This window comes from Anomaloglossus baeobatrachus, chromosome 3, assembly GCF_048569485.1.
Source record: "Anomaloglossus baeobatrachus isolate aAnoBae1 chromosome 3, aAnoBae1.hap1, whole genome shotgun sequence".
Lineage (NCBI taxonomy): Eukaryota > Metazoa > Chordata > Amphibia > Anura > Aromobatidae > Anomaloglossus > Anomaloglossus baeobatrachus.
In genome coordinates, this window is record NC_134355.1 from 663,555,171 (window position 1) to 663,580,311 (window position 25,141).

The following is a 25,141-nucleotide window of genomic DNA, read 5'->3' on the forward strand; positions in this document are numbered from 1 at the left end:
ACCTTTGTTACAGTTGTTCGGTTCCGTAAAAAAGGGAGCACATCAGATTGTGCACGGAAAGTAGTAGACATCTTACTTTTGCTGGAAGATTGACTATCTTCAGCAGATGTTAATGTAGCTTTCCCACTTTCCCCATGGACACAAACTTTTTTTTCCTTTTCCAACACGCCTGTTCCCCTTTCCACCCGCATCTGTCCTTTTGCCACTCATTTTGTTAGCGACAAGACTGGACACTTAAAATTTGGTAGCAAAAATGGAGAGGTGATGTAGATTGCAGAGATGTTCTAGCTTTATTGATAAGTGATTAAGTGTCAGCTCTTTGGACAAATAAAATAGCGTGGCAAAAATTGGCAGGTGGGTAGAGTGCCCAGGCTCTGTGGGTCAGTGGGCAGTAACAGAACACTAACTTAGTATTCCAGACACTTTTAGGATGGCAGAAAAAGTGTCAGCACTTTGGGCAAATAAAATAGCGTGGCAAAACTGGGCAGGTGGGTACAGTGCCCGGGTTCTGCGGGTACCAGGACAGGAAAGGAAGCCTCACTTTCTATCCCTCCTAATGGTGAAATGCAGCAAGGAATTCCCTGAGCTGAGGTACACAGACGCTGTTATCTAAAGCTGTACACAGCGTTTGCACGGACCTGCCTAGCAGCTATGGCTATGAACGCCTGGCAATCAGCCCTGAAAAGGGCTGAAATAACCAGCAGTCCCTAATCCCTACAGCGCTGTGTAGCTTGCACTATGTCTATAGTGCACACAGCAGGATCGGCAGCAGCAGCGTGAGTGGTGACTGTCACCCACACGCAGAAAACAGATAATGGCAGTGAAGGGGAATATGGCCGTATTTTATAAGGCAAGGACATTATTATTATTATTATTATTATTATTATTATTATTATTATTATTATTATTATTATTTATTAGGACATGTGACATTCACAGCCTATGACACATGCCCTTGCTTGTCTGGCAAAAATCCACTTAGCTGTGTGTGTGTCTGTGATTGGCTGACATCCTGGCCCGCCCCACTGCACGCGCGCTTAGGGAAAAAAAAAATGGCGATCGGCATTCACTCAGCACCACAGATCTAAACCGTGTCCCCCATGCACACTATACGCTGACATTTGATAATAGCGTGAATCACAGTGAATCACACTATTACAGTAAAAAGCCAGCTAGTAACTAGCTAGGGTTTTTGCTGATCGAACCGTTCTCGAACGTAACTCGAGCTGTCGAGCTTTTAGCAAAAAGCTCGCGTTCGAGTTCGATCTCGAGCACCCCCCAAAATCACTCGAACATGAAATTGGCGAACCTCGAACATCGCTCAACTCTAGTTGTAATAGTATAGTTTCAACATAAGAGCACCAGAACTTTCACCACAGACAATTATTAACACCAAATATAATAAGTTATGATTATTTGAAGGTTTGCTGTAAACCCTTCAAAGAAAAAATATTAATCATTAATGTTACCTATTGAGTAAGGGACAAAGGCCTCATTCTTTTTGAAATCTCCTTTGGTATCTAGAAAGTGTTCCGGATAAAATTGATCTGGTTTTGCAAAGTAAGCTTTATCTCGGAGTGCAGAATGAAGAAGTGGGATAATGACGGTGCCCTGGAAAAAAAAAATCAATTAAAAAGTATAAATTAGGCAAGAAAAAAAAATCTAATGCACAGATCAGCACATAATAGTATATAGAGGATCTGTCAGCTCTCCTCTGTGGTGTAGTATATAGAGGATCTGTCAGCTCTCCTGTGTGGTGTAGTATATAGAGGATCTGTCAGATCTCCTGTGTGGTGTAGTATATAGAGGATCTGTCAGCTCCCCTGTGTGGTGCAGTATATAGAGGATCTGTCAGCTCTCCTGTGTGGTGTAGTATATAGAGGATATGTCATCTCTCCTGTGTGGTGTAGTATATAGAAGATGTGTCAGCTCTCCTGTGTGGAGTAGTATATAGAGGATCTGTCAGCTCTCCTGTGTGATGTAGTATATAGAGGATGTGTCAGCTCTCCTGTGCGGTGTAGTATATAGAGGATCTGTCAGCTCTCCTGTGTGGAGTAGTATAAAGAGAATCTGTCAGCTCTCCTGTGTGATGTAGTATACAGAGGATCTGTCAGCTCTCCTGTGTGGTGTAGTATATAGAGGATGTGTCAGCTCTCCTGTGTGGTGTAGTATATAGAGGATCTGTCAGCTCTCCTGTGTGGTGTAGTATATAGAGGATCTGTCAGTTCTCCTGTCTGTTATAGTATATAGAGAATCTGTCACCTCTCCTGTGTGGTGTAGTATATAGAGGATCTGTCAGCTCTCCTGTGTGGTGTATTATATAGAGGATATGTTAGGTCTCCTGTGTGGTGTAGTTATAGAGGATCTGTCAGCTCTCCTGTGTGGTGTAGTATTAGAGGATCTTTCAGCTCCCCTTTGTGGTGTAGTATATAGAGGATCTATCAGCTCTCCTGTGTGGTGTAGTATATAGAGAATCTGTCAGCTCTCCTTTGTGGTATAGTATATAGAGGATCTGTCAGCTCTCCTGTGTGGTGTATTATATAGAGTATCTGTCAGCTCTCCTTTGTGGTATAGTATATAGAGGATCTGTCAGCTCTCCTGTGTGGTGTAGTATATAGAGGATCTGTCAGCTCTCCTGTGTGGTGTAGTATTAGAGGATCTTTCAGCTCCCCTTTGTGGTGTAGTATATAGAGGATCTGTCAGCTCTCCTGTGTGGTGTAGTATATAGAGGATCTGTCAGCTCTCCTTTGTGGTGTAGTATATAGAGGATCTGTCAGCTCTCCTGTGTGGTGTATTATATAGAGTATCTGTCAGCTCTCCTTTGTGGTATAGTATATAGAGGATGTGTCAGCTCTCCTGTGTGGTGTAGTATATAGAGGATCTGTCAGCTCTCCTGTGTGGTGTAGTATATAGAGGATTTGTCAGCTCTCCCGTGTGGTGTAGTATATAGAGAATCTGTAAGCTCTCCTGTGTGGTCTAGTATATAGAGAATCTGTCAGCTCTCCCGTGTGGTGTAGAATATAGAGAATCTGTCAGCTCTCCCGTGTGGTGTAGTATATAGAGAATCTGTCAGCTCTCCTGTGTGGTGTAGTACTGTATATAGAGTGTGCTGACCCTGCAGCAGTTTAACCGCTCGGATCCGGGATCGCTGTGGCTCGAGGGTCTCCGGACCCAGGGGCTCGTGGCAACTCAAATATAAAGGGGGGTTATTTACAGGGGATTAGATAGTTTGTGACGCCACCCGTGGTGTGCGGTAATAGGGCGTACCGCCACTGGCGATGGGAATACCGGGGTTGATGGAATGGGGGCAGCTAGATGACATTTTCCCTCCACGGGTTGGGAAGGCCCCAGGACTGTGGATGGTGGAATGGGTTGCAGGGAAGCGCAGGCTCGCTGGAGCAAGGGGTGATCAGGTACTCACTCAGAAGAAAAGCAGACACTGACAACGTAGTAAACCAAGTGTCTGGGTGTCGCTGCCTTCTTGGGGAGCTCGTCTGGGTTCTGTCCCCTGCAGCACTGCCTGATGGTCCGGAGCCTGCCTCCGTGCACAAATTTTAGTAGTCCAAGTGGCCCGTGAGCTTGGAGCTGTCTGGGCCCCATGCCCCACTTTTTGATGTGAAGGAGCTGTGCTCTCAGGAGCTCACGCTTGTGTGGAGCCCCGCAAACGCTGTGTCGGTGCATTACCTTCAGGGACTCCACGTAGCTGGATCTGTCTGGTCACAGGTAGGGAAACCTTCTTTGTAGTTTGTCGTGACGCCACTCTCAGATTTGCGGTCAGTGGGGGACCGCCACTGCAGGTTAAGGGATGCCTGGGGCTGATGGTGAGTGCAGCCAGTTGTAGTAGCCTCCTGAGAGTGAGGCAAGCCCCAGGGCCCTGTGTAGATGTGTAGAACTACAAGGCGCAGAATGACTCAACACAGGCAGGATGTCTTTCAGGGTTTTTACTCACAGTTGATGGCAGGGTGAGTGACCCGGGCGTAACTGGGATGAACCAAGTGGGAACCAGGTGTCCTTCAGGCTGACTTGTGAGGGTGACTACTAACTCGCCTTCCTTAGCCCTTGGTGGTTTGGGGTAACCCCGACTTTGAGTCCCTATGGGGGTCACCCAGGGAAGATGCTGCAGCCTCTCTCCCCTTCGTTTGCCGTTTGCTTGTCGCCTGGACCAGGCCACTCCAGCTGCTTGCCTCCTGTGACCTATGGGCCCTAACTGTGGCTACGTGGCTGCGGCTTTTGTGGTGTTGTGGCGTGGGCTTTGAGAGCCCCACACCGGCAGGTTTAGCAAAAGAAAGCTGGATCTATCTCCGCTTCGGGATCTGCCGCCCGTTTGGGCCTGGTACTCTCTAGCAGTCTCCTTACTTCCCACTCCGTTGCTCTCTCTCTAGCTGAAGATGGATTTCGGGTAGCACTCCTAGTTGACCGTTCTCCCCCATCGGTAGCCACTGCGCGGACGCTGTCAGACTACAGCATCCCAGGGGAAGGGGTCAGCTCTCCTCGGAGCTCCCTGGACTCTGCTCTGAACCGGCTCACATCTGGGACCTTCACTGCTGCTCCTGTCTGAGCTTCACTTTCCTGCTCCTCACTCCTCCACACTCTGCTGCAGACCCCAGACTGTTTACTCCTCCTTCTCTTTTCCCTTTTGTGCCTGCCTACGCCACCTAGCAACCAGACTCTCTTACCACACCCCTTGAGAGGAGATGGAGGCTTTTGGCCCCCTCCACTATTCCAGTGAAGGTGAAGGCTTTTCCCCCTCCTGGGATCCCCAGGGGTCCTCTCATGGGTACATGTGTGAGACCTGATCACTATGCGCCTGTGTTCCACACCCCGGTCAGCCTTCTGGATTACCTGTGTTGTACTGTTCCCAGCATGGGTGCAGTACTCAGTGGTGCCTGACCAGGTCAGGGGCGCCACATTCCCCCTTAGTTATCACCAGCACGTCCTCGGGCTGCAAGACAACATTTTAAAATGCATAAAACATTAAAACATGTAAAACATTTTTAAAAGCACCAGGTACCATACATCACCACCCTCCACCCACAAGTCCGTTAACCCACCCAAAACCCTTTCACGTTGGCCGCGACTTCAGCCACTTCTGGCAGGATGTAGAGGCGGCTTTCATGGGCTGGTGGTTTCAGGGTATACCTGGCCTGGTGGATCCGCGCCTTCAGCCTCTTCTGGCAGGATGCAGAGGCGGCCTCCACAGTTGGTGCTGACCAGGTACCCTCTTTGTGGTGGAGAGCCAGGCCCCATAAACAGGCATGCTCTCTGGTCGCAGGCGAGCCAAGGCCCTATATACGGACGGGCTCCTCCTGGTTGCAGACGAGCCAAGCCCCTAAACAGGCTGACTCTGGTGGTGGTGGTGCCCTTTTGGTGTAACTATTTACACTGCGAGAGTTTGTGGCTATAGCCAGTTCATAGCCTTAAGGTTTATTTCTCACAATAGTTTATGTGGGCACATACTTGAACTTTAAAACGTTGCAAAACAAACTTTCCAAACTGGTCAAAACTTGCTGTACTTTACTTAACTTATGCAGACTCCTCTTCACCAGGGCTTGGGCCTGTAGGGCTGCGGCACCTGTTGGTTTCTTGACCTTTTTCCTCATCTGTAGTTGTCTCATCATTAGGTCTTTGGTCTTTTCTTTCTTTATGGCTGTCTTTCCTTTCTTCTTTGGGACATGGCACTACATCTAGGGCATACCAGCCTCTTTCTCCTTGATGCAGGGTAAACTGTACGGAGTCTCCTGTACGCAGGTTCCTTCCAGGATGTCCTCTGGGCAGATTAGCTCTGACGTCTCTTCTGTTGACGAAGATACCTTCCTTTATGCCAGGTGCTACGATGAACCCGTATCCTGACTTGAGGCTGAAGTCCTCCACTACTCCTCTGCAAAGGGGTCCTCGGACCTGTGCTTTGGCTCTTCTCAGGAACCTTTTTTCTTGTAGGTCTCTGGCCGTGATGTCATCTCTCTGCTCTGGGGATGGCGGTGCAGGGGAAAACTGAGTTCTGCTGCGGCGCTGTGTCTTGCGGGCTGGATTCTGCGAAGTGCAGCTTACAAGCTCCCAGGTGAGGCTTTGGGGCAGATCTTCTTCTTCAGCAGGAGGTGTCAGGTCTTCCTCGTCCCAGCGGGAATATGGCAGCATCTCCGGCTCTGGGACTAGCACTGCTGCTGGCTCCGGGGGCAACTCCTCAGCTTCTTGCCCTCCTCTCCCCCTTAGTTCTTCGCTGCACTCTGGTCGTGGCAGCACTGGGGATGAGTGTTCCTCAGCTGGCCCAGGCGGTGGACTCTTCAGCGTGGTTGCTGCAGGGGTTGCCTTAGGGGTGTTCGGAGGGAGCATGTATCGGTCCACCATCTCCTGTGGGAACTTAGCCTCCAGGTCAGCCTTCAGCTGCCAGTATGCGGAGTCTTCACCTATCAGGGATTTCCTAGTAGGGACTTCCTTAGGCTGGGGAGCGGTGTCTGCTCTGGCCTTGCAGGCCGGGGTAAATGGTGATGCAATCTCTTGGCGGGCCGCGCCCTGTATGGCAGCGGCCTGGTCTTGGCGGGCCGCGCCCTGTATGGCAGCGGCCTGGTCTTGGCGGGCCGCGCCCTGTATGGCGGCGGCCTGGTCTTGGCGGGCCGCGCCCTGTATGGCGGCGGCCTGGTCTTGGCGGGCCGCGCCCTGTATGGCGGCGGCCTGGTCTTGGCGGGCCGCGCCCTGTATGGCGGCGGCCTGGATCGGCGTCGCAGCTGCGATGGGATCTGTGCAGGCTGGGCTGGGCGTCGCTGCAGGGACCGGGTCTTGGTGGGCCGAGCAGGGCATCGCTGCGGCGGCCGGGGCTTGGCGGGCCGAGCAGGGCATCGCTGCGGCGGCCGGGGCTTGGCGGGCCGAGCAGGGCATCGCTGCGGCGGCCTGGGCTTGGCGGGCCGCACCTGGCATGGCTGCGGCCTGGCTCAGCGTCGCCGCGCCGGGCGCCTCTTCTGGGACCGCGGTCGTAGCAGCAGGGGTTGGAGCACTTGCGCTGGCCGGGGCAACTCTGGACTCACCCATCAGTGGCACCATCGGGATCTGAGTCGTCGCCGCTCGATCTGGCAGGCGTCGCGCGGCTCCCTCCTCGTAGGTCCGAACCGCCGCAGCCATCTCCAGAAGCTCCGTGCGTCCCTCACTGAGCTGTCGCATGATCCTGGCCTCCAGCTGATCGCAGAAGATAGCAAGCTCCCGGCACCACCAGGCAGCAGAGCCTGGTTCTGGGTATCCACGTCCGGACTCCATCTCTTCTCTCTGCAGCAGCAGGCTTGTGGCTCTCTTTCCTTCCCGCCGTCTCTGGACGCTTCCGCTCTCTTCACAAGCGAGGTCAGAACTCTGCAGGGGATCTCTGGGTAGCCACACCTCTTCGTGGGCGGTAACTTCTCCCAGCGCGGGCTGCTGTTGTTTTTCAGCGCGCTTTTCATGGTGGCAATATGGCGGCGCTTCCAATTTTTCAAGCGGACCGCCCAGGCACATGGTCACCTGTCTGGACAGGTCTAGTCCTTATCCTGTTCGTGACGCCAGATGTGGAGCCCCGCAAACGCTGTGTCGGTGCATTACCTTCAGGGACTCCACGTAGCTGGATCTGTCTGGTCACAGGTAGGGAAACCTTCTTTGTAGTTTGTCGTGACGCCACTCTCAGATTTGCGGTCAGTGGGGGACCGCCACTGCAGGTTAAGGGATGCCTGGGGCTGATGGTGAGTGCAGCCAGTTGTAGTAGCCTCCTGAGAGTGAGGCAAGCCCCAGGGCCCTGTGTAGATGTGTAGAACTACAAGGCGCAGAATGACTCAACACAGGCAGGATGTCTTTCAGGGTTTTTACTCACAGTTGATGGCAGGGTGAGTGACCCGGGCGTAACTGGGATGAACCAAGTGGGAACCAGGTGTCCTTCAGGCTGACTTGTGAGGGTGACTACTAACTCGCCTTCCTTAGCCCTTGGTGGTTTGGGGTAACCCCGACTTTGAGTCCCTATGGGGGTCACCCAGGGAAGATGCTGCAGCCTCTCTCCCCTTCGTTTGCCGTTTGCTTGTCGCCTGGACCAGGCCACTCCAGCTGCTTGCCTCCTGTGACCTATGGGCCCTAACTGTGGCTACGTGGCTGCGGCTTTTGTGGTGTTGTGGCGTGGGCTTTGAGAGCCCCACACCGGCAGGTTTAGCAAAAGAAAGCTGGATCTATCTCCGCTTCGGGATCTGCCGCCCGTTTGGGCCTGGTACTCTCTAGCAGTCTCCTTACTTCCCACTCCGTTGCTCTCTCTCTAGCTGAAGATGGATTTCGGGTAGCACTCCTAGTTGACCGTTCTCCCCCGTCGGTAGCCACTGCGCGGACGCTGTCAGACTACAGCAGCCCAGGGGAAGGGGTCAGCTCTCCTCGGAGCTCCCTGGACTCTGCTCTGAACCGGCTCACATCTGGGACCTTCACTGCTGCTCCTGTCTGAGCTTCACTTTCCTGCTCCTCACTCCTCCACACTCTGCTGCAGACCCCAGACTGTTTACTCCTCCTTCTCTTTTCCCTTTTGTGCCTGCCTACGCCACCTAGCAACCAGACTCTCTTACCACACCCCTTGAGAGGAGATGGAGGCTTTTGGCCCCCTCCACTATTCCAGTGAAGGTGAAGGCTTTTCCCCCTCCTGGGATCCCCAGGGGTCCTCTCATGGGTACATGTGTGAGACCTGATCACTATGCGCCTGTGTTCCACACCCCGGTCAGCCTTCTGGATTACCTGTGTTGTACTGTTCCCAGCATGGGTGCAGTACTCAGTGGTGCCTGACCAGGTCAGGGGCGCCACACTTGGGATTTCAGTGCGCTGCTTTGGTTGGAAAGCCCTATCCCCCTCGTTGCGCTAGTGCCCTCGATCTCTGAGCTTCGTGGGAACAGTCCATAAAGGCCCTATCCTCAGCAGGTTAATTGCCGGGTTGCTTGAAGCCTCTCCCCGACCAAGGGTCCAGTCCCCCGACGTGTCTTCGGTACCAGACCGGCTATTGTACTGCTGCTGACCATCCTCCTAGGCTCAGCCAGGCGCCCAGTCCCAATATCCTGCGACTGGGTCTCCGACTCCTCCGGGTCCAGACCACCATCTGCAACCCAATCTACTTCTTCCCTGGGAGCTCCAACTCCCAGCTTCCCCAAGCTCCTCACTGCTCGAGGGCTACCCCTCAACTCTTTGTCCCCTGGAGCAAACTAACTTGTCACCTTCAACCTCCCTGCCTGATTCCTAGGTGGGCGGCGTTATTCCAGCTTATCAGCCCACTGGTGTGTGTTGCGGACAGAGGCCGGGCCACTGCAGAGGCTGCTCGGATCCGGGTTCATTACTGCGGCTCGAGTGGTAGCCGGACCCGGGCTGGTACAGCCGTCCGTCCTCACAACCGTAGGAAAGGGGGGTATTTACAGGGGATATAGTCTTTGTCAGTGAAGCCACCCGTGGGTTGCGGTGAGAGTTGGTAGCACCACCGCTGCCTGGAGATGGGACGCCCGGGGCTGATGGAGCAGGGCAGCAGAATGGAATCCCCTCCATGGGTAGGGGAGGTGTAGTCCCGGGGCCCAGGGTGTACAGGAGCAATGACTGCTGAGGATGACATGCATGGTTGAACAGGGGATGGATGGTGTTCAAAGAATTGCACAGAAAGTCCAGTGGTAAACCAAGTTGCCAGTAACCGGTCGCCTCTAGCGGGTGTTTTCGGGTCCCACACCCGGGTGTAGCAAACAGGGGTCCCTTCCTCCTGCACTCAGTGTTTGTGTCTTCAAATGGACAACTCCGCTTGGAACGAGGAAGTCCACTCCCAGTATTTTGTACGTTGGGAGCTGTGGCCCACGAAATCTGACCCTTGGGATCTCTGTGGGTTCTGGCGGACATCCTATCCCCCGCGTCGGGTTTCCGTTTTGCTCTCTGGGCTTACAGTGGAATAAGGCATAAACCTTGTCCCCGGCTGGTCAATTAACAAGCGGCTTGCAACCTTCCTCGTCCTAGGGTCCAGGCACCCTGACTGTACACAGCCTCCGGACTGGATTACCGCTGTCGGTACCGGCGGGCTACAACTCTTCCCCGGTCCACCTTAGGTCTCCCGTGACCGTATCTCCGTTGCCTGTGGTCCTGCTTGCTATCTGCCACCTAGTCCGGTAGTCCAGGGGCCCCTACCCATGACTACGCTGCCACTCCACTCAACTGTCAGCACGGTTCTGTCGTGTTCCCTCCCCTGACACCTCAGGACCCCTAGGTGGGCGCTCCCATCTGCCTGGTCCCGCCCACTGGTGTGTCCCTATATTTATGGGGGGGTGACTAGGCTTTACTGGCTGTGTGGTACACCTGGGTGTGGGTTTTGTGTTGGTCTGCCAAGGAGGATGGAGTTTTGTACCTGAGAGATTTGTACAACCTCTGTGACTACCTGGCTTTGCCAGGGCATCACATGTGCCTGATGCAGTGTGTTGTAAAGTGGGATTGGGATTTTGGATGCTGATGGAGGCAGTACTGCAAGTTGGGAACCCAGAACCAAGAGGGGTTGAGTCCTGCACTAAGAGGAAGAGCGTGCAGTACCCTGTGACGACCTGACTAGTCCAGGGGCGTCACATGAGTATCTGTCAGCTCTCCTGTGAGGTGTACTTCTGATAGCATTGTCTGTGCAGTTATACTGTTTTATGTAATATCTATGTGTTGCCTTATTTACTGAATTTACACATATCCTCTTGACGCACAGTGGTTGTTATGATTTAATAATCACTATGCGGGTGCCACGAGCGCTCTTCATCTTTTGCTTTTCTGCCTGGTAAATGTTGGCATATAATTATCATCTTGATTAGATTTTAATTTGAAGGCTATATTAATTTCTACTGCGCTCATATATTATCTGCGCATGCGCAGCAGTTTGCATGTAACTGCGTCCCACGATGTGGAAGTGCCTGTTGTCAGGTTATACGTAAACAATGCCACATCATGTGATCCCAAGCGCTCCACTGTGGAAAGCGAAAGTCTGATGTCTGAGACACTGGATGTGTAACACCCCGTGCTCGGCGGCAGCCGAGCCACTCGAATCCGGGCTCGCTGGTGGGTGGCTCGAGTGCAACCGGACCCGGGGGCCCTGTAGTCACTTCGATCTGAAAGGGAGGGCTGGTGCTTTAGGGGACGTGGATGTACGGCCGGAGCCATGTTTGTATGTTCACGACGCCACCCACGGGTTGTGGTGAAGGTGGACACCACCTCTGCTGTTTTACGGGGCACCCGGGGGAGATGTTGTGCAGCAAGTTGTTAACCCCTCCGTGAGTAGGGATGGTGGCCCCGGAACCCGTTGAGGGGAGCTGAGCAGTGCAGGGCGACGTGCGGCCGGAGGGCACTGTTGTACTCACGATTAGTAACACACACAAGTCTCTGGTAAACAAAGTTGATGGTGGTCAGTGCCCACAACCGGCTGCGGTGGGTCCCCCACCCGGTTGGTGGTCTCTGCCTTTCTCCTGCACCGTGTTGTGTGATGTGGGCTGCCTGCGCTTCAGCGACAGGGAGTCCGCTCCCCGGCTTTGTGTATGTCGGGAGAGAACTTTGCCCGCAGACGCTGGCCCGCGGGATCTCCTGCCTGTGCGGTGGCTTTCTATCCCCCTCGTTGGGCTTTTGTCTTCAGTCGGGACTTGGGTGAGAAAGGACCTAAAGTCCTAGCCTCAATCAGTTAATTAACTTAGTCCAGTAGTTTCTGGACCTCGTTTCAGGGTCTGAGTACCCCCCTCTTGTGCTCCGGTTTCCAGTCGGTTCCCCGGGTCGGTACCGGCGGGCCACTACCCTGTCACAGTCCACCACGGTTCCACCAAGCCATCTTCCCAGCTCCTGCGGGCAGAGGCCTCCATATGCCTCCTAGCCAAAGGTGTCCGGGCTCTGACCCAGACACCTGTCAGACTGTTGCAAACCTGTGCCACAGGCCTGCTTCACTTCACTTCCTCTCTACTCCACTCCCAGACTAATCTGACTCCTTTTCCCGCCTCAGGCTATCCGAACTCCTCGGTGGGCGTGGCCAACCACCTGACCACGCCCCCCTGATGTATCCATCAGCACTGAGGAAGGTGGCGTAGGGTTTTTAAGGTTGGCTGCTGACACCTTGTTAGGGACTGGTGTTATGCGGGGCACTACCTGTGACTACCTGGCTGGTCCAGGGCGTCACACTCTCCCTTGGTTAACCACAGACCGTCTGCGGGCTGTCCAACCACCACCGTTTATTTTCTGGAACTGTAAAGATAAAAAGGGAAACAGACATACAAGCATAATAACATATTTACATTACGTATATTTAGTATTCATCCCTTGCGGGAGGCATTTTGCTTAAACGTTACGAAACATTTTTAATAACCATGAACGGGACGGGACCGGGTCCTTTCATTTGCCCACCCAAGCAAATCTACACCTTCATGCTGCCTCTAAAAACAGGTCAGCACTCCTCTTCCCCAGTCCAGGAATCGGGTTTAGGTCCGGGTGTTGTCCACAACGGGCCGGGTAAAAAGTTCCTTACCCGGCAGTCTCTCATAGGCCCCACGTCCAGGGGACCCCTGACCCAGAGGGTAGTCACCGGTTTCCTTGGTGACGGGACCTCGGCTGACTCCACCTCAAGCCCTTCCTCCAACCAGCCTCTCCGGAGACTGTAGGGATGAAAAAGGGTGGTCCAGGGGCTATTTACAAGGCCCAAATGTTTTTGGGTGGCCTGCCAGTTCTCAGCTATTTCTTTACTGTAAAACAGGGTAAACTGCGGGATTCAAACAAAGTCTCAATGGGGACGGGCAGTTTGGTAGCCGGGATCCGCTACCCTACTCATATTCCTCTTCGGGACTGTATGGCGGGGGAGGGGACTGGGTGCACCTCTGGGCACTGCGGCTCACCCTCCTCTTCACATCAAGGGTGAACTATCCCCTCTCCCCGCAATGCCGGGTGTAGCTCACCAGCTCCCCGGGCTCCAGATCCCAGTCCGGGTGACCAATCGGTAGGTGCGGGTGCACATCCCTCCGGGACACAAATATCTCCGCTTCCAGGCCCGGCTCAAAGATGAAGCCCCATCCACGGCGGGGGTCAAACTGCCGAACCTGGCCTTCGAAGGTCAGGCCCCGCACCCGATAGGTGGTGCTGCGGAGGTTGTTCTTCTCTCGGATGGTCTGGGAAAGTACCTCCGCCTTCTTCTTCTCCTGGGCCGCTATCTCCCGGTCCAGCTGGCGCTGCTGCCGCTCCCAATACGGAGCATCCTCTTGCTCCAGTTCCCTTCACGCGGGGGTCGGGCCCAGCCAGAGCACCCCCGTGTCGGCTACGACTACCACCTTCTGTACTGGGGGACTCCGCTGTGGCGTGGCCTGCACAGCTGCCTAGCAGCGGCAACCCTGCGACGCCTCAGCCAAGACTTGGAACCTGGGTGCGGCCAGCTTTACCTGCTGGGCTTGCTTCCGGTCAGCGGCCACCTCCATCTTGGCCGGGAGGATAGCCGGGGCCTGTATCTCCTGGGGCGCGGTCACCTCCGGGACTGGCGGGTCCACACCGGGAACGGGCAGCTTCCGGAGGTTACTTTTCCATTGGAGCGGTATTGGCGCCGGTCGGGTGACTGGCCATCCGTGGGTTGCTCCCACAGGTGGGTCCTCACAGGCGGATAGGACGGGCTCCGCTGCCAGTGTCGGTGGCAGCGGACCAAGTGGGGGAGCAGTGGCAACCGTTACGAATTGCGAGGGAGGCAGTATGGAGGGCAGGGGCAGACCGGGTCCCTCAGCCACAGCGGCCGGTCCCTTTGGGACATAGGGGCGTGGATCGCTCACCCGCTCCTCCAAGGTTGCCTTTACTTCACGTACTCACACTGGCGCAGCTACTTCCTCCTCTTGGCCACCCACCGCTCCATCAGGAAGTGCAGCTGGGCCTGCAGACGGCGGCACATCTGCGTCGTCCGGGCTTCCACCCACGCTGCTGTTCCGAGCACGGGCTCCGGGGCTTCGGGCTTGCCGGACGGGTCAGCCATGCTGCTCTCTTGGGGTCCAGGAACCAAAATGGTGGAAGAGTCCTGGAGACCCTGCACTTTATCAACTTCGTCACATGTCGCAGGAGCTTCACCCGCCCCCCCCCCCCCCTCGGTCTTTTCGCAGCACTCCTCTCTCTCGCTGGCCAGTTTTGCTTTCCCACTTCCGGCTCTGCTTTGCGGCCGAGTTCCCAGGGGGCAGGGCTTTGCTTTTCGCGGGGAAGACAGCTTTGGCAAGAATCTTCGCGCCAAAAGATGGCAGCAAGATGGCGGATTCTGGAAATTTTCAATGGGTCACCGCTGACTTCAAATTCAAGGCGCACTTCACTATGTAAGTGAATGGGTAAGGATCCTGTTTGTGACGTCAGAAGAGTCGATGTGTACTGCCCCGTGCTCGGCAGCAGCTGAGCCGCTCGGATCCGGGCTCGCTGGTGGGTGGCTCGAGCGCCTCCGGACCCGGGGGCCTGTGGTATCTTCGATCTGAAAGGGAGGGCTGGCACTTTAGGGGACGTGGATGTACGGCCGGAGCCGTGTTTGTATGTTTATGATGCCACCCACGGGTTGTGGTGAAGGTGGACACCACCGCTGCTGTTTTAGGGGGCACCCGGGGGAGATGTTGTGCAGCAAGTTGTTAACCCCTCCGTGGGTAGGGATGGTGGCCCTGGGACCCATTGAGGGGAGCTGGGTGGTGCAGGGCAACATGCGGCCGGAGGGCACTGTTGTACTCACGATTAGTAACACACATGAGTCTCTGGTAAAAAAAAGTTGATGGTGGTCGGTGCCTGCAGCCGACTGGGGTCGGGTCCCACACCCGATTGGTGGTCTCTGCCTTTCTCCTGCACCATGTTGTGTGATGTGGGCTGCCTGCGCTTCAGCGACAGGGAGTCCGCTCCCCGGCTTTGTGTATGTCGGGAGAGCCCATTGCCCGCAGACGCTGGCCCATGGGATCTCCTGCCTGTGCGGTGGCTTTGTATCCCCCACATTGGGCTGTTGTCTTCAGTCGGGACTTGGGTGGGAAAGTGTTACAAACCGGCGCCACCATAGCCGCAAGCAGCCTGCTGCGGTTCCAGTTGCGCCCAGGCGCCGGCTGCCGTTCTTGGCCGTGCCACGGGTCGTCAAGTTGGCTGCTCCTTCCACCACGTCTAAGTGTGGAGAGGCGGCTAGTGCACTTGCGCACGCCGATTTACCCCAGCCAGAGTCTAAGCCCGGTGTTTTGCCTAGTGAGCATGCTCAGCCTGATTGTGTCATTTCTGAGACTAAGTCCTCAGTTCAGGCTACTGAGCATGCTCCCACAATTAATCCTAACAGCCTCTTTGCACAGGTACTTGGATTTCATGCTGTGTCTAAGTTCTGGGATGTGCCTACGAGCATGCTCAGGCAGATAGTCTGATTTCTGAGTCTGTTGTTCAGGCTACTGAGCATGCTCAGGCACTTAGTGTATCAGAGGCTAAGTCCGGTAAGGACCTCACTGAGCATGTCCGTGAGGTGGCAGGCCCTGATAGGGCAGAGGGTGTCCTGTTGACGTGGCAACTCCGGACTGGCTCGCAGAGGCCCGCCCCTATGATCTGGCACCTCACCATTGGTTGTCAGACGATGACTGGTGAAGTGTTTGGGGTGTGGCTGCCATGAGGTCATCAATGACGTGGCGGTTCCGGATAGGCCGCTGGTGACGTCACTGATGACATGGTACTCTGCTATTGGAACTTGGTGGTTCCACCCTGGGTTTGGGGCGGATCTAGGTTATAAAAGGGTCTGGAGACAACATGGAGGTGCGCAGTCTTCACTCATATTCACTTAGAGTTCATGGTGGCATAATCCTTGTTGGAAGCGGTAGGTAGGTAGGGCTAGGCGAACGGTGCCTGTCACGCCAAGATTCGTGGCTCAGCATATCAGGGTCAGGTGCCGTGCTTCCTTGCTGCCGTTCCAGTAGTGCTATAGCAGTCCAGTGGTGTTAACTGGATTGCGGCTGCTGCATTACTTGTCCGTTGTGCCTCCTACGCACACGGACAGCATACCTGCTGCGCCACCTGTCCAAGAGTGCCCTCTACACACACGGACAGCGTACCTGCTCGGCCACCGGTCCGGTTGTGCCCTCTATGCGCACGGACAGCATATTCCAGAACCCCTGTGAAGTTAACAGGGTCTTCCTGGATTGGGTGTGTGAACCCTATTTCCCTCCTCGGCTTCCCAGTCAAATGCTACTGGTGTGTCTACCTGGTCTGTCGTGTCCTTCACACACGTGGTCAGTCGAATGGTGACCAGAAACGCTGATCGGAGGACCGCTCGGCCTGACGTGTCTTACACACGTGGCCTACAGGGCGCTGTCGCAGCGGTCTTCTCGGTCGACGCTACCTGGTCACCACCCGGCCTGAAGTGTTCCCTTCACACGTGGTCGGAGTAGCGCCCGCTCCACCGAAACGCTAACTGGGTTGTCATCCGGTCTGACGTGTCCTCTACACACGTGATCGGTTCCCTGGGTTATCTCAGAGCTATCCAGCTCTATAGTCTCCGCTTAACCCACAGGGTGCCAGCAGCTCCATTACCATCTGGAGCACGGTGGACCCCGACTGGCGATTGGGATGTATACCCCCTGGTCCTAATCTGCCAGTTCCCCAGAAAGGACCTAAAGTCCTAGCCTCAATCAGTTAGTTAACTCAGTCCAGTAATTTCTGCACCTCGTTTCAGGGTCTGAGTATCCCCCTCTTGTGCTCCGGTTTCCAGTCAGTTCCCCGAGTCGGTACCGGCGGGCCGCTACCCTGTCCCGGTTCCACCGAGGTGTCTTCCCGGCTCCTGCGAGCAGAGGCCTCCGTATGCCTCCTAGCCAAATGTGTCCGGGCTCCTACTCAGACACCTGTCAGACTGTTGTAGACCTGTGCCACAGGCCTGCTTCACTTCACTTCCTCTCTACTCCACTCCCAGACAAATCTGACTCCTTTTCCCGCCTCAGGCTATCCGAACTCCTCGGTGGGCGTGGCCAACCACCTAACCATGCCCCCCTGGTGTGTCCATCAGCACTGAGGAAGGTGGCGTAGGGTTTTTAAGGTTGACTGCTGACACCTTGTTAGGGACTGGTGTCAGATGTAGACTCGCACTTTCCCACGGGCCACCCAGGTCGCAATCTGTTGCCGGGCGACCTGGTAACCTACACCCGACACTGCGGGGAGAGGGTCTGGTTCACCCTGGATGTTAAACAGAAGGAAAGCCGCAGTGTGCAGACGGGTCCCCGGACGGCTGATGGTGGCTGTCTTTCCCTGCACCTTTTAGAAATGTTCTGACTCCTGTGGTTGCCCACCGGTAGTCCGCTCCCCGGCGCATAGGTGCCGTAGGAGCCCGTTTTGCCCGCAGGCGCTGGCCCTTGGATCTCTAGCCTGTGGCGGTGGCTGTATATGCTCTCTGGGTGGACGGTTGCCTTCAATCGAGACTTGGTAGTTGGGAAACCCCTGGGGTTCCTGTCACATTCGGATTTGACTATTGACGGCAGCTCCAAGCCTGGACGGGGTCCGATAGCCTTGCCTGTGTGCTTAGCTTTGCTCCGTTCCCCGGTCCGGTACCGGCGGGCCGACGCCCGACCCCGGTCCTTACGGCTCTTCGGAGTTCCACTAACTCCTGCAGACGGCCACCACCGTCTGCCAACCTTGCTGTCAGTGTCTGGGCTCCAACCCAGACACCCAAGTGTTCACTCCTCTCTCTTTCACCTCCAAAACTGATCTGACACTTTTCCCGCCTCCAGGTCTGTAAACTCCTTGGTGGGTTGGGCCAACCGCCTGGCTCCGCCCCACCTGGTGTGGACATCAGACACTGGAGGGAGGCAACAAGGGTTTTGTGTTTGGCTGCTGTAGTTACCTAGGGTGGGGGTGTGTATGTTGGTATGTTTGTGACGACCTGGCTAGTCTAGACTCACCAGAGACTTTGTAGCGATCCCGGCCAGGCCAGGCTTGTAATATTGTTCAAGCCTCTATAAGATCAGATGAAATATAGCACAGACAGAAGCTCGTGTTACCTGCACCGTGAGACGTCCGGGCAGTGATCTCCAGGAGTCCACTGTCTATGTCATGCTTCTCTGACTGTAGTTCCAGACAGATGATGTTCCAAAACTCCTTGGTGATGTAAGTATTTAACTGTACTTAACCTTTGTATGTTCAATATACAAAAGTGTACGCAATATCATACTTTTCCTTTAAGTTTGTATTTCATATTAACCTTTATAATAAAATTACTTAATTGCCTTCTTTAAAGCCGTATCTGAACCTTAGTGCTAAAAATATAGTAAAACAGTCGGATGTAGGTTACAAGGTCGCCCGGCAACAGATCACGACCTGGGTGGCCCGTGGGAAGGTGCGAGTCTACATTGCGGCGGGCCACAAACACCTCAGCCTCCAGGCCCGGTTCGTAGATGAAACCAAACCCCCATCGCGTGTCAAACTGCTGGACTTGGCCCTCATACACCGGGCCCCGCACCCGAAAGGTGGCATGGCGGAGTGCATCCTTCTCCTTAATCACTTGCGCCATCACTTCAGCCCTCTGCTGCTCCCTGGTGGCAATCTCTCGGCCCAACTGGCTTGGTTCCCTGTCCCAATAAGGGGCGTTGGCAGACCCCTGCGCTCGGGTCGGGCCCCGCTGGACTGCACCCACACCGGCCACGACCGGTACTCCCTTGTGGGGGTCCTGCGGTGACGTGGCCTGAACTGCTGCTTTGCAGTAGCGGCCCGGTGCAGCCTCAGCCGAGGCGTGGGACTCAGAGACAGCTGGCCTCACCGGTTGGGCCTTCGGGCCCGCAGCGGCCGGTTCTTCCACGGCCGGGCTGACTGCCGGGACCGGGACGGTCTCGGGTGCGGCCACCTCCGGGGCCGCTGGCTTCTCGTCGCAGACGGGCACTTCCTGCGGGGTCTTTCATGGCAGCGGGAGGGATACTGGCCGTTCCCGGACGACACCCCCAGGCCGGTCCTCTAGGGCGGACAGGCTAGATTCCGCTACCGATGTTGGGGGTAGTGGACCGAGCGGAGGGGCAACAGCAACCAGTGCGGATGGCGGGGGAGGCAGGAGGGTGAGCGGACGCAGGCCGGGCCCCTCAGCGGCAGCGGCCGGTCCTTTTTGGACACAGGGGCGTGGGTCGCTTACCCGCTCCTCCAACACTGCCTCCACCTCGCGTCTCCGCACGACCGCCGCCACTTTCTCCATCTCGGCCACCCAGCGCTCCATCAAGAACCGGACCTGGGTTTGAAGGCGGCAGCACATCTGTGCGGTCCGGGCTTCCACCCACGCCGCCGTTCCTGGCGTAGGCTCGGGAATCTCGGCATCACCGGATGGGACGGACATGCTTGCTGGCAGACTTCCAGGAACCGGATATGTTGCAGAGTCCTGGCGTCCCCGCTTTTTATGCCCTCGGCTACATTAGACAGGCTTTCACCTGTCCCCCTTTGGTTCTTTCTAGCACTTCCGCTTGTTGGGGGCGGGGCTTCGCTTTAGCACCTTCCCTGCTCGCCAAAGATGGCGGTGCTTTCAATTTTTCGGCCGGACGCCGCCGGCGGAGACTACAAGACGCACTTCTACTGGTAAGTAGATCGGCTCAATCCTGTTCGTGACGCCAAGTTGTCGCGGGTGGAGGGGACGCGCTCGCCACGCTCGGGTCCGGGGCTTCTGCTTCTGCTGCTCGGTGGCACGAGTGGTGGACCGGACCCGGGGACTCGAGCAGCGCTCCTCCCCCGTGAGTGAAATGGGGATAGTGTGTTTAGGGAGATTGTTCGTGACGCCACCCACGGGACGTGGTGATGATGACACCACCGCTGCTGGTGACGGGGATCCCGGGAAAGATGGTGGGGTGCAGCTGAGATGTTGTCCCCTCCGTGGGTAAGGGGTTTGGTGATCCCGGGGCCCAATGGTGTAACGGGGAGGCTGGATGGCTGGGGTGCAGGGTTGCAGTGACAGCGTGGCGCGGTGCCGGACAGCACTGGTGTACTCACTCAGACAATCACTGACAAAGTCTCTGGTAAACCAAAACGGCCAGATGGATGGGTCCCGTAGCCGGCTGCAGTGTTGTTGTTGTGCTCTCCCCGGACGGCTGATGGTGGCTGTCTTTCCCTGCACCTTTAAGAATGTTCTTGACTCCTGTGGTTGCCCACCGGTAGTCTGCTCCCCAGCGTATAGGTGCCGTAGGAGCCCGTTTTGCCCGCAGGCGCTGGCCCTTGGAACTCTAGCCTGTGGCGGTAGCTGTATATCCTCTCTGGTTGGAAGGTTGCCTTCAATCGGGACTTGGTAGTTGGGAAACCCCTGGGGTTCCTGTCACATTCGGATTTGACTATTGACGGCGGCTCCAAGCCTGGTCGGGGTCCGATGGCCTTGCCTGTGTGCTTAGCTTCGCTTCGTTCCCCGGTCCGGTACCGGCGGGCTGACGCCAGACCCCGGTCCTTATGGCTCTGCGGAGTTCCACTAGCTCCAACCCAGACACCCAAGTGTTCACTCCTCTCTCTTTCACCTCCAAAACTGATCTGACACTTTTCCTGCCTCCAGGCCTGTGAACTCCTCGGTGGGTGGGGCCAACCACCTGGCTCCACCCCACCTGGTGTGGACATCAGACCCTGGAGGGAGGCAACAAGAGTTTTGTGTTTGGCTGCTGTAACTGTCTAGGGTGGGGGTGTGTATGTTGGTATGTTTGTGACGACCTGGCTAGTCCAGGGCGTCACACTGGCATGTGTGTTCTCCCCCCCATGCTGGCATGTATGTTCTCCCGCTCCCCCATGCTGGCACTGGCCCCCTCATCCCCACCCTGGCACAGCCGCACACAAGTTATAAAAAAAAACAAAACACAACTCACCTTCCAGCACTCGCTCCACCGCTGTGCACCGCTGGATCCTCAGTTCCCACGCGGCTAGAAGATGTCTCCTAGGCAATACACCTGTGGCCTGGGAGAAGAGGAGTGTCAGAGTGAGGAGAAATGTCTTCTCCGCTCCAACACAGCTTTGAACTGTCGGCGCCACCGCACCAGCAGATCAAAGAGGCAGGATGAAGACACAGCACACGTGCCAGCAGAATGGGCTCTGCGTGCCCCTGGTGGCACGCGTGTTATAGGTTTGCCATCACTGGCCTAGACAATGCCGCTTCATATGACTTCACGCGCTCAACTGTGGAACAGGGAAGGCCGAAGTTTGAGACACGGGAAGTGATCTTAGATGCTTCAGTATCATGTGACCTTTGGCGCTACAGACTTTGCGGAAGCGCATGATACCGGACATGTGTAGATTAAATGTTAAGTTTTAGTCCCTGCATTTGCACCATTTAGGACTACTGGGTTATTCTGCTTTGCATATTTTGCTTTTGTTGTTTTTAGTTTGCAGCAGCAGTATAACTATCAAAATACTATAAAGCCCGCTTTACTCGCTGCGGTGTATCTTTCAATGTGTCGGCGGGGTCACGTCGTAAGTGACGCACATCCGGCATCGTAAGGTACATTGCAGTGTGTGACAGGTATGTGCGATTGCGATTGAACGGTAAAACGTTCATCGCACGAACGTTGTTCATTTCTCATGAATTGAACGTCAGATTGTTAATCGTACCCGGGGTAGCACACATCGCAGTGTGTGGCACCCCGGGAACGATGAACAGATCTTACCTGCGTCCTGCAGCTTCCGGCCGGTAATGCGGAAGGAAGGAGGTGGGCGGGATGTTTACGTCCTGCTCAGCTCCGCCCCTCCGCTTCTATTGGCCGGCTGCCGCGTGACGTCACTGTGACGCCGAACGTCCCTCCCACTCCAGGAAGTGGACGTTCGCCGCCCACATCGAGGTCGTATGGACGGGTAAGTACGTGTGACGGGGGGTTCCTCGTATGTGCGGCACATTCAACAAATTGAACGTGCCGCCCATACGATGGGGGCGGTTAGGATCGCATACGATATTGTATGCAGAATCATAACATGTAAAGCAGGCTTAAGGCAATACATTCTTCCTATATGCCTGCTGTAGTCTATGCTCTCCCTCCTAGATCAACTCTCCCTGAAATGCAGTGTGATGAGCATAACGCCCCCGGTCTTACAGAAGAAATTATAACATGATGTGGCTGACCAATCACAGTAATGCTAGAAGCCAACATGAGTGCAGCATTACTGTGTATGCTGGGCAAACCCTGCATGTTGATTATCTGTCTGAAAGCATGAAACAGGGAAGGGACTCCAGTATGGCGCTCAAGGCCCTGCAATACTCAATAGAATGACAAGCGTACTCGAGCACCCTGATGAGCGATCGAGTATTGAGTAGTTGCAAGTGTGGCGCCCCAGGACCTGGTCGCCACAACAGCATTGACCTTTCAAAGGGTTAATGCTGAGCCTGGAGGTAATGGGGGGGTCCATTGGCCAGCAAGTTTAACACCCAACGCGGTTCTCCCTCCGGCCAGCAGGGGGAGCTCTGAACCTGGGATTCCAGGGAGCATTCCTCAAGTCTGGCCTGGGGGAGGAAGTAGTGGTCAGTCTGTAGAGAGCAGTAGAAGTGAACAGACGCAGAGTGAGCTGTCCTGTGAATCTGGGGCCTGGAGCTAGAGTAGCTCGGCCCAGAGAAGCAGGAGTAGCTGAGAGGCAGCGAAGAGACTCGGACATCGGAGTCTGTGGCCACCAGGGCTTAAACATATTCCCTGGTAGCCGAATCCGAAGGGCAGGAGAGTTGCAAGCCCCTGGCCCAAAAACATCCCAAAGGTACAGCTGCAGCATCGAGGCCCGGTGTGGACTCCAGTAGAGAAGCACCAGAGAGAGGGCCTGCGCAGCCTGCTACAGAGGGGAAGGGACGTACCATCAGTCCCAGCAGCAAAGAGGGCCATTGCTGGATACAGAGAAGCAGGGTCCTATCATAACAAAGAGAAGTACAGGAGTAGGCCTCATACTCAGCTGGCCAGAAAGATCACCCCAAGTACTTCCAGGCCGTCCGGATCCCCATCACCACCTGTGACGGTCTCCCAGGGCTGGACTGTTTTCGAAGTAAAAGAGGAAAAGGTAAAGAGACTGTTGTTTATGCCTGATTCTTTCATTGCCTGTCGGCCCTGCACCGTGTTAGCCACACAACCACATAGACTCTTACGAGCACCAACAGTGCCCCGGGCATTGCTCCACCTGTGGGGAGCAGTACCATCATTGCTGCCACATCATCACCCCGGATGCCTTACACAGCAGCGGCGGCTTCATAGCCGCATACCACAGGTGGCGTCACGAACACAAACTTTATTACTTCAAGCCACATATTTTACTGACACCCACCAGGGCCACGGAGCCGGGCCCAGCCACCACTGACTATCACCGGACCAGTCCTGACCGGCACCGGGTGTCCCATAGCCCTGGGGTGGGCGAGTCACAAGCATACTTCACCATCAGTAACGTAGATGCCCCTTCCAAGACACAGGTCACTTTACACATTTGCCTTCCTTTTAACTAATGTTTTCCTTGGAGGCATCCATTATAAATCTGAGCTTTGTTTTTTTACCTTTGGAATAAAATATCCTCTGAATGTGACATCTTCTGTAACTGCATGTGGAACATTGTGAGGTATAATATCCCCAAACCGCTGAATCTCATGAATGACGGCATCTGTATACGGCATTTCTTTGCGATGCTCCATTTGAGGATGGGCCGATCCAATCACTTGCTCAATTTCATTATGAACTTTTTCTGCCAAAGAAAAGATAACACATATAACTTATTATTCAAAATAAATATAATTTCGGATTACTCAGATCATGAGTTGAGACAGATTGTGGTTTCCACTCAAGACCAAGCTAGATGATTAATATAGTTTGTTCAGGCAGATGCCTCCAATTAAATCATCATGCATCTGCATCCACTAACTATTCATGACTACATGGTGAAATACCATTACAGATGACGGTTTTGGTAAGATAAAATGAGGTTATAAGGACACCATCATCAGAGAGAAACATAACTTCAAACCTTTTGCGCCAGAGCCGTTTGTACCTTCCTGACCAGGCCAAATTTTACAATTCTTACCAGAGTTATTTTCTGAGATAATACATTTGGAATGCTTCAACATATCCCGGTGATTTTTATTCCTGCTTCTAGCTGGGTCTTAAGCGGGCTTTACACGCTACAATTTATTTAATGATGTGTCGGCAGGGTCACGGCGTAAGTGACGCACATCCGGCATCGTTAGTTACATTGTAGCGTGTGAAACCTCCGTGCGATTGCGATTGAACGATAAAACGTTCATCGCATGCACGTCATTCAATTACTAAAAATTGAACGTCGGGTTGTTCATCGTACCCGGGTTAGCACACATCGCTGTGTGTGACACCCCGGGAATGATGAACAGCAGCTTACCTGTGTCCCGTGGCTCCCGCCAGCAATGCGGAAGGAAGGAGATGGGCAGGATGTTTACATACCGCTCATCTCCGCCCCTCCGCTTCTATTGGCCAGCTGCTGTGTGACGTCGCGGTGACGCCGAACGTCCCTCTCACTCCAGGAAGTGGATGTTCGCCACCCACATCGAGCTCATATGGCAGGTAAGTACGTGTGACGGGAAATAATCGTTTGTGCGACACGGTCAACAAATTGAACGTGCCGCACATACGATGGGGGCGGGTATGATCGCATACGATATCGTATGCAAAATTGTAAGGTGTAAAGCAGCCTTAACAGGCCATTTTATGTAGCAAACCCTCAGGTAATCATTTGGCCTCTGATTGCCATGACATCCCTTCCTCTGATTATATTGCGGGGGTGCCAAAGAAGGGGAGAGAAGGAGCCCATTATCTTTCACAAACGTCTTCACAGTGTATGGCCCAATTTCTGCATCCCTTCCTTATTCCTTTACATACCCCTCCTCTCACTTTACTTATCTATATTAATAAACACAGACACCACACGATCTTTTGGATAAATTTGGCCACAGCGGCCATTTTATTAACATAAATAATAATAACCAAATAAATAACCGACAATTGGGAGGAGGTCCTTAAAGCTACCAGATCTGGCACATACCACCAAATTACAAGGTATCTCTAGTTTACTCTCATCCATGAACCCCCCAGCTCAAGGGCACCATACCACAATAAGTGGCCCAAAATGTGTAAATACTATAAATACCAGCTCCCAGGGCACAGCACCGTCCAGAGCCCCATTAAGTGCTAAATCACCAAATACCTCAATTCCATCCGGGATGGAATTATCCATATAACTCCACCCCCAACTTTACCAAGTCCAA

General features: G+C 54.6%; 1 protein-coding gene across 2 annotated transcripts in view; it reads right to left on the reverse strand.

The window, feature by feature from the left end:
• LOC142297017 (cytochrome P450 2B11-like) overlaps nucleotides 1–25,141 on the reverse strand; it is a 202,200-nt gene that overhangs the window by 57,130 nt on the left and 119,929 nt on the right. For both annotated transcript variants that reach the window (XM_075341227.1, XM_075341226.1), the window contains 2 exons: nucleotides 23,408–23,592; nucleotides 1,470–1,611 (listed from right to left, as the gene is read on the reverse strand). In XM_075341227.1, the coding sequence (XP_075197342.1) occupies nucleotides 1,470–1,611; nucleotides 23,408–23,592 (327 nt within the window). The remainder of the gene's footprint in view (nucleotides 1–1,469; nucleotides 1,612–23,407; nucleotides 23,593–25,141) is intronic.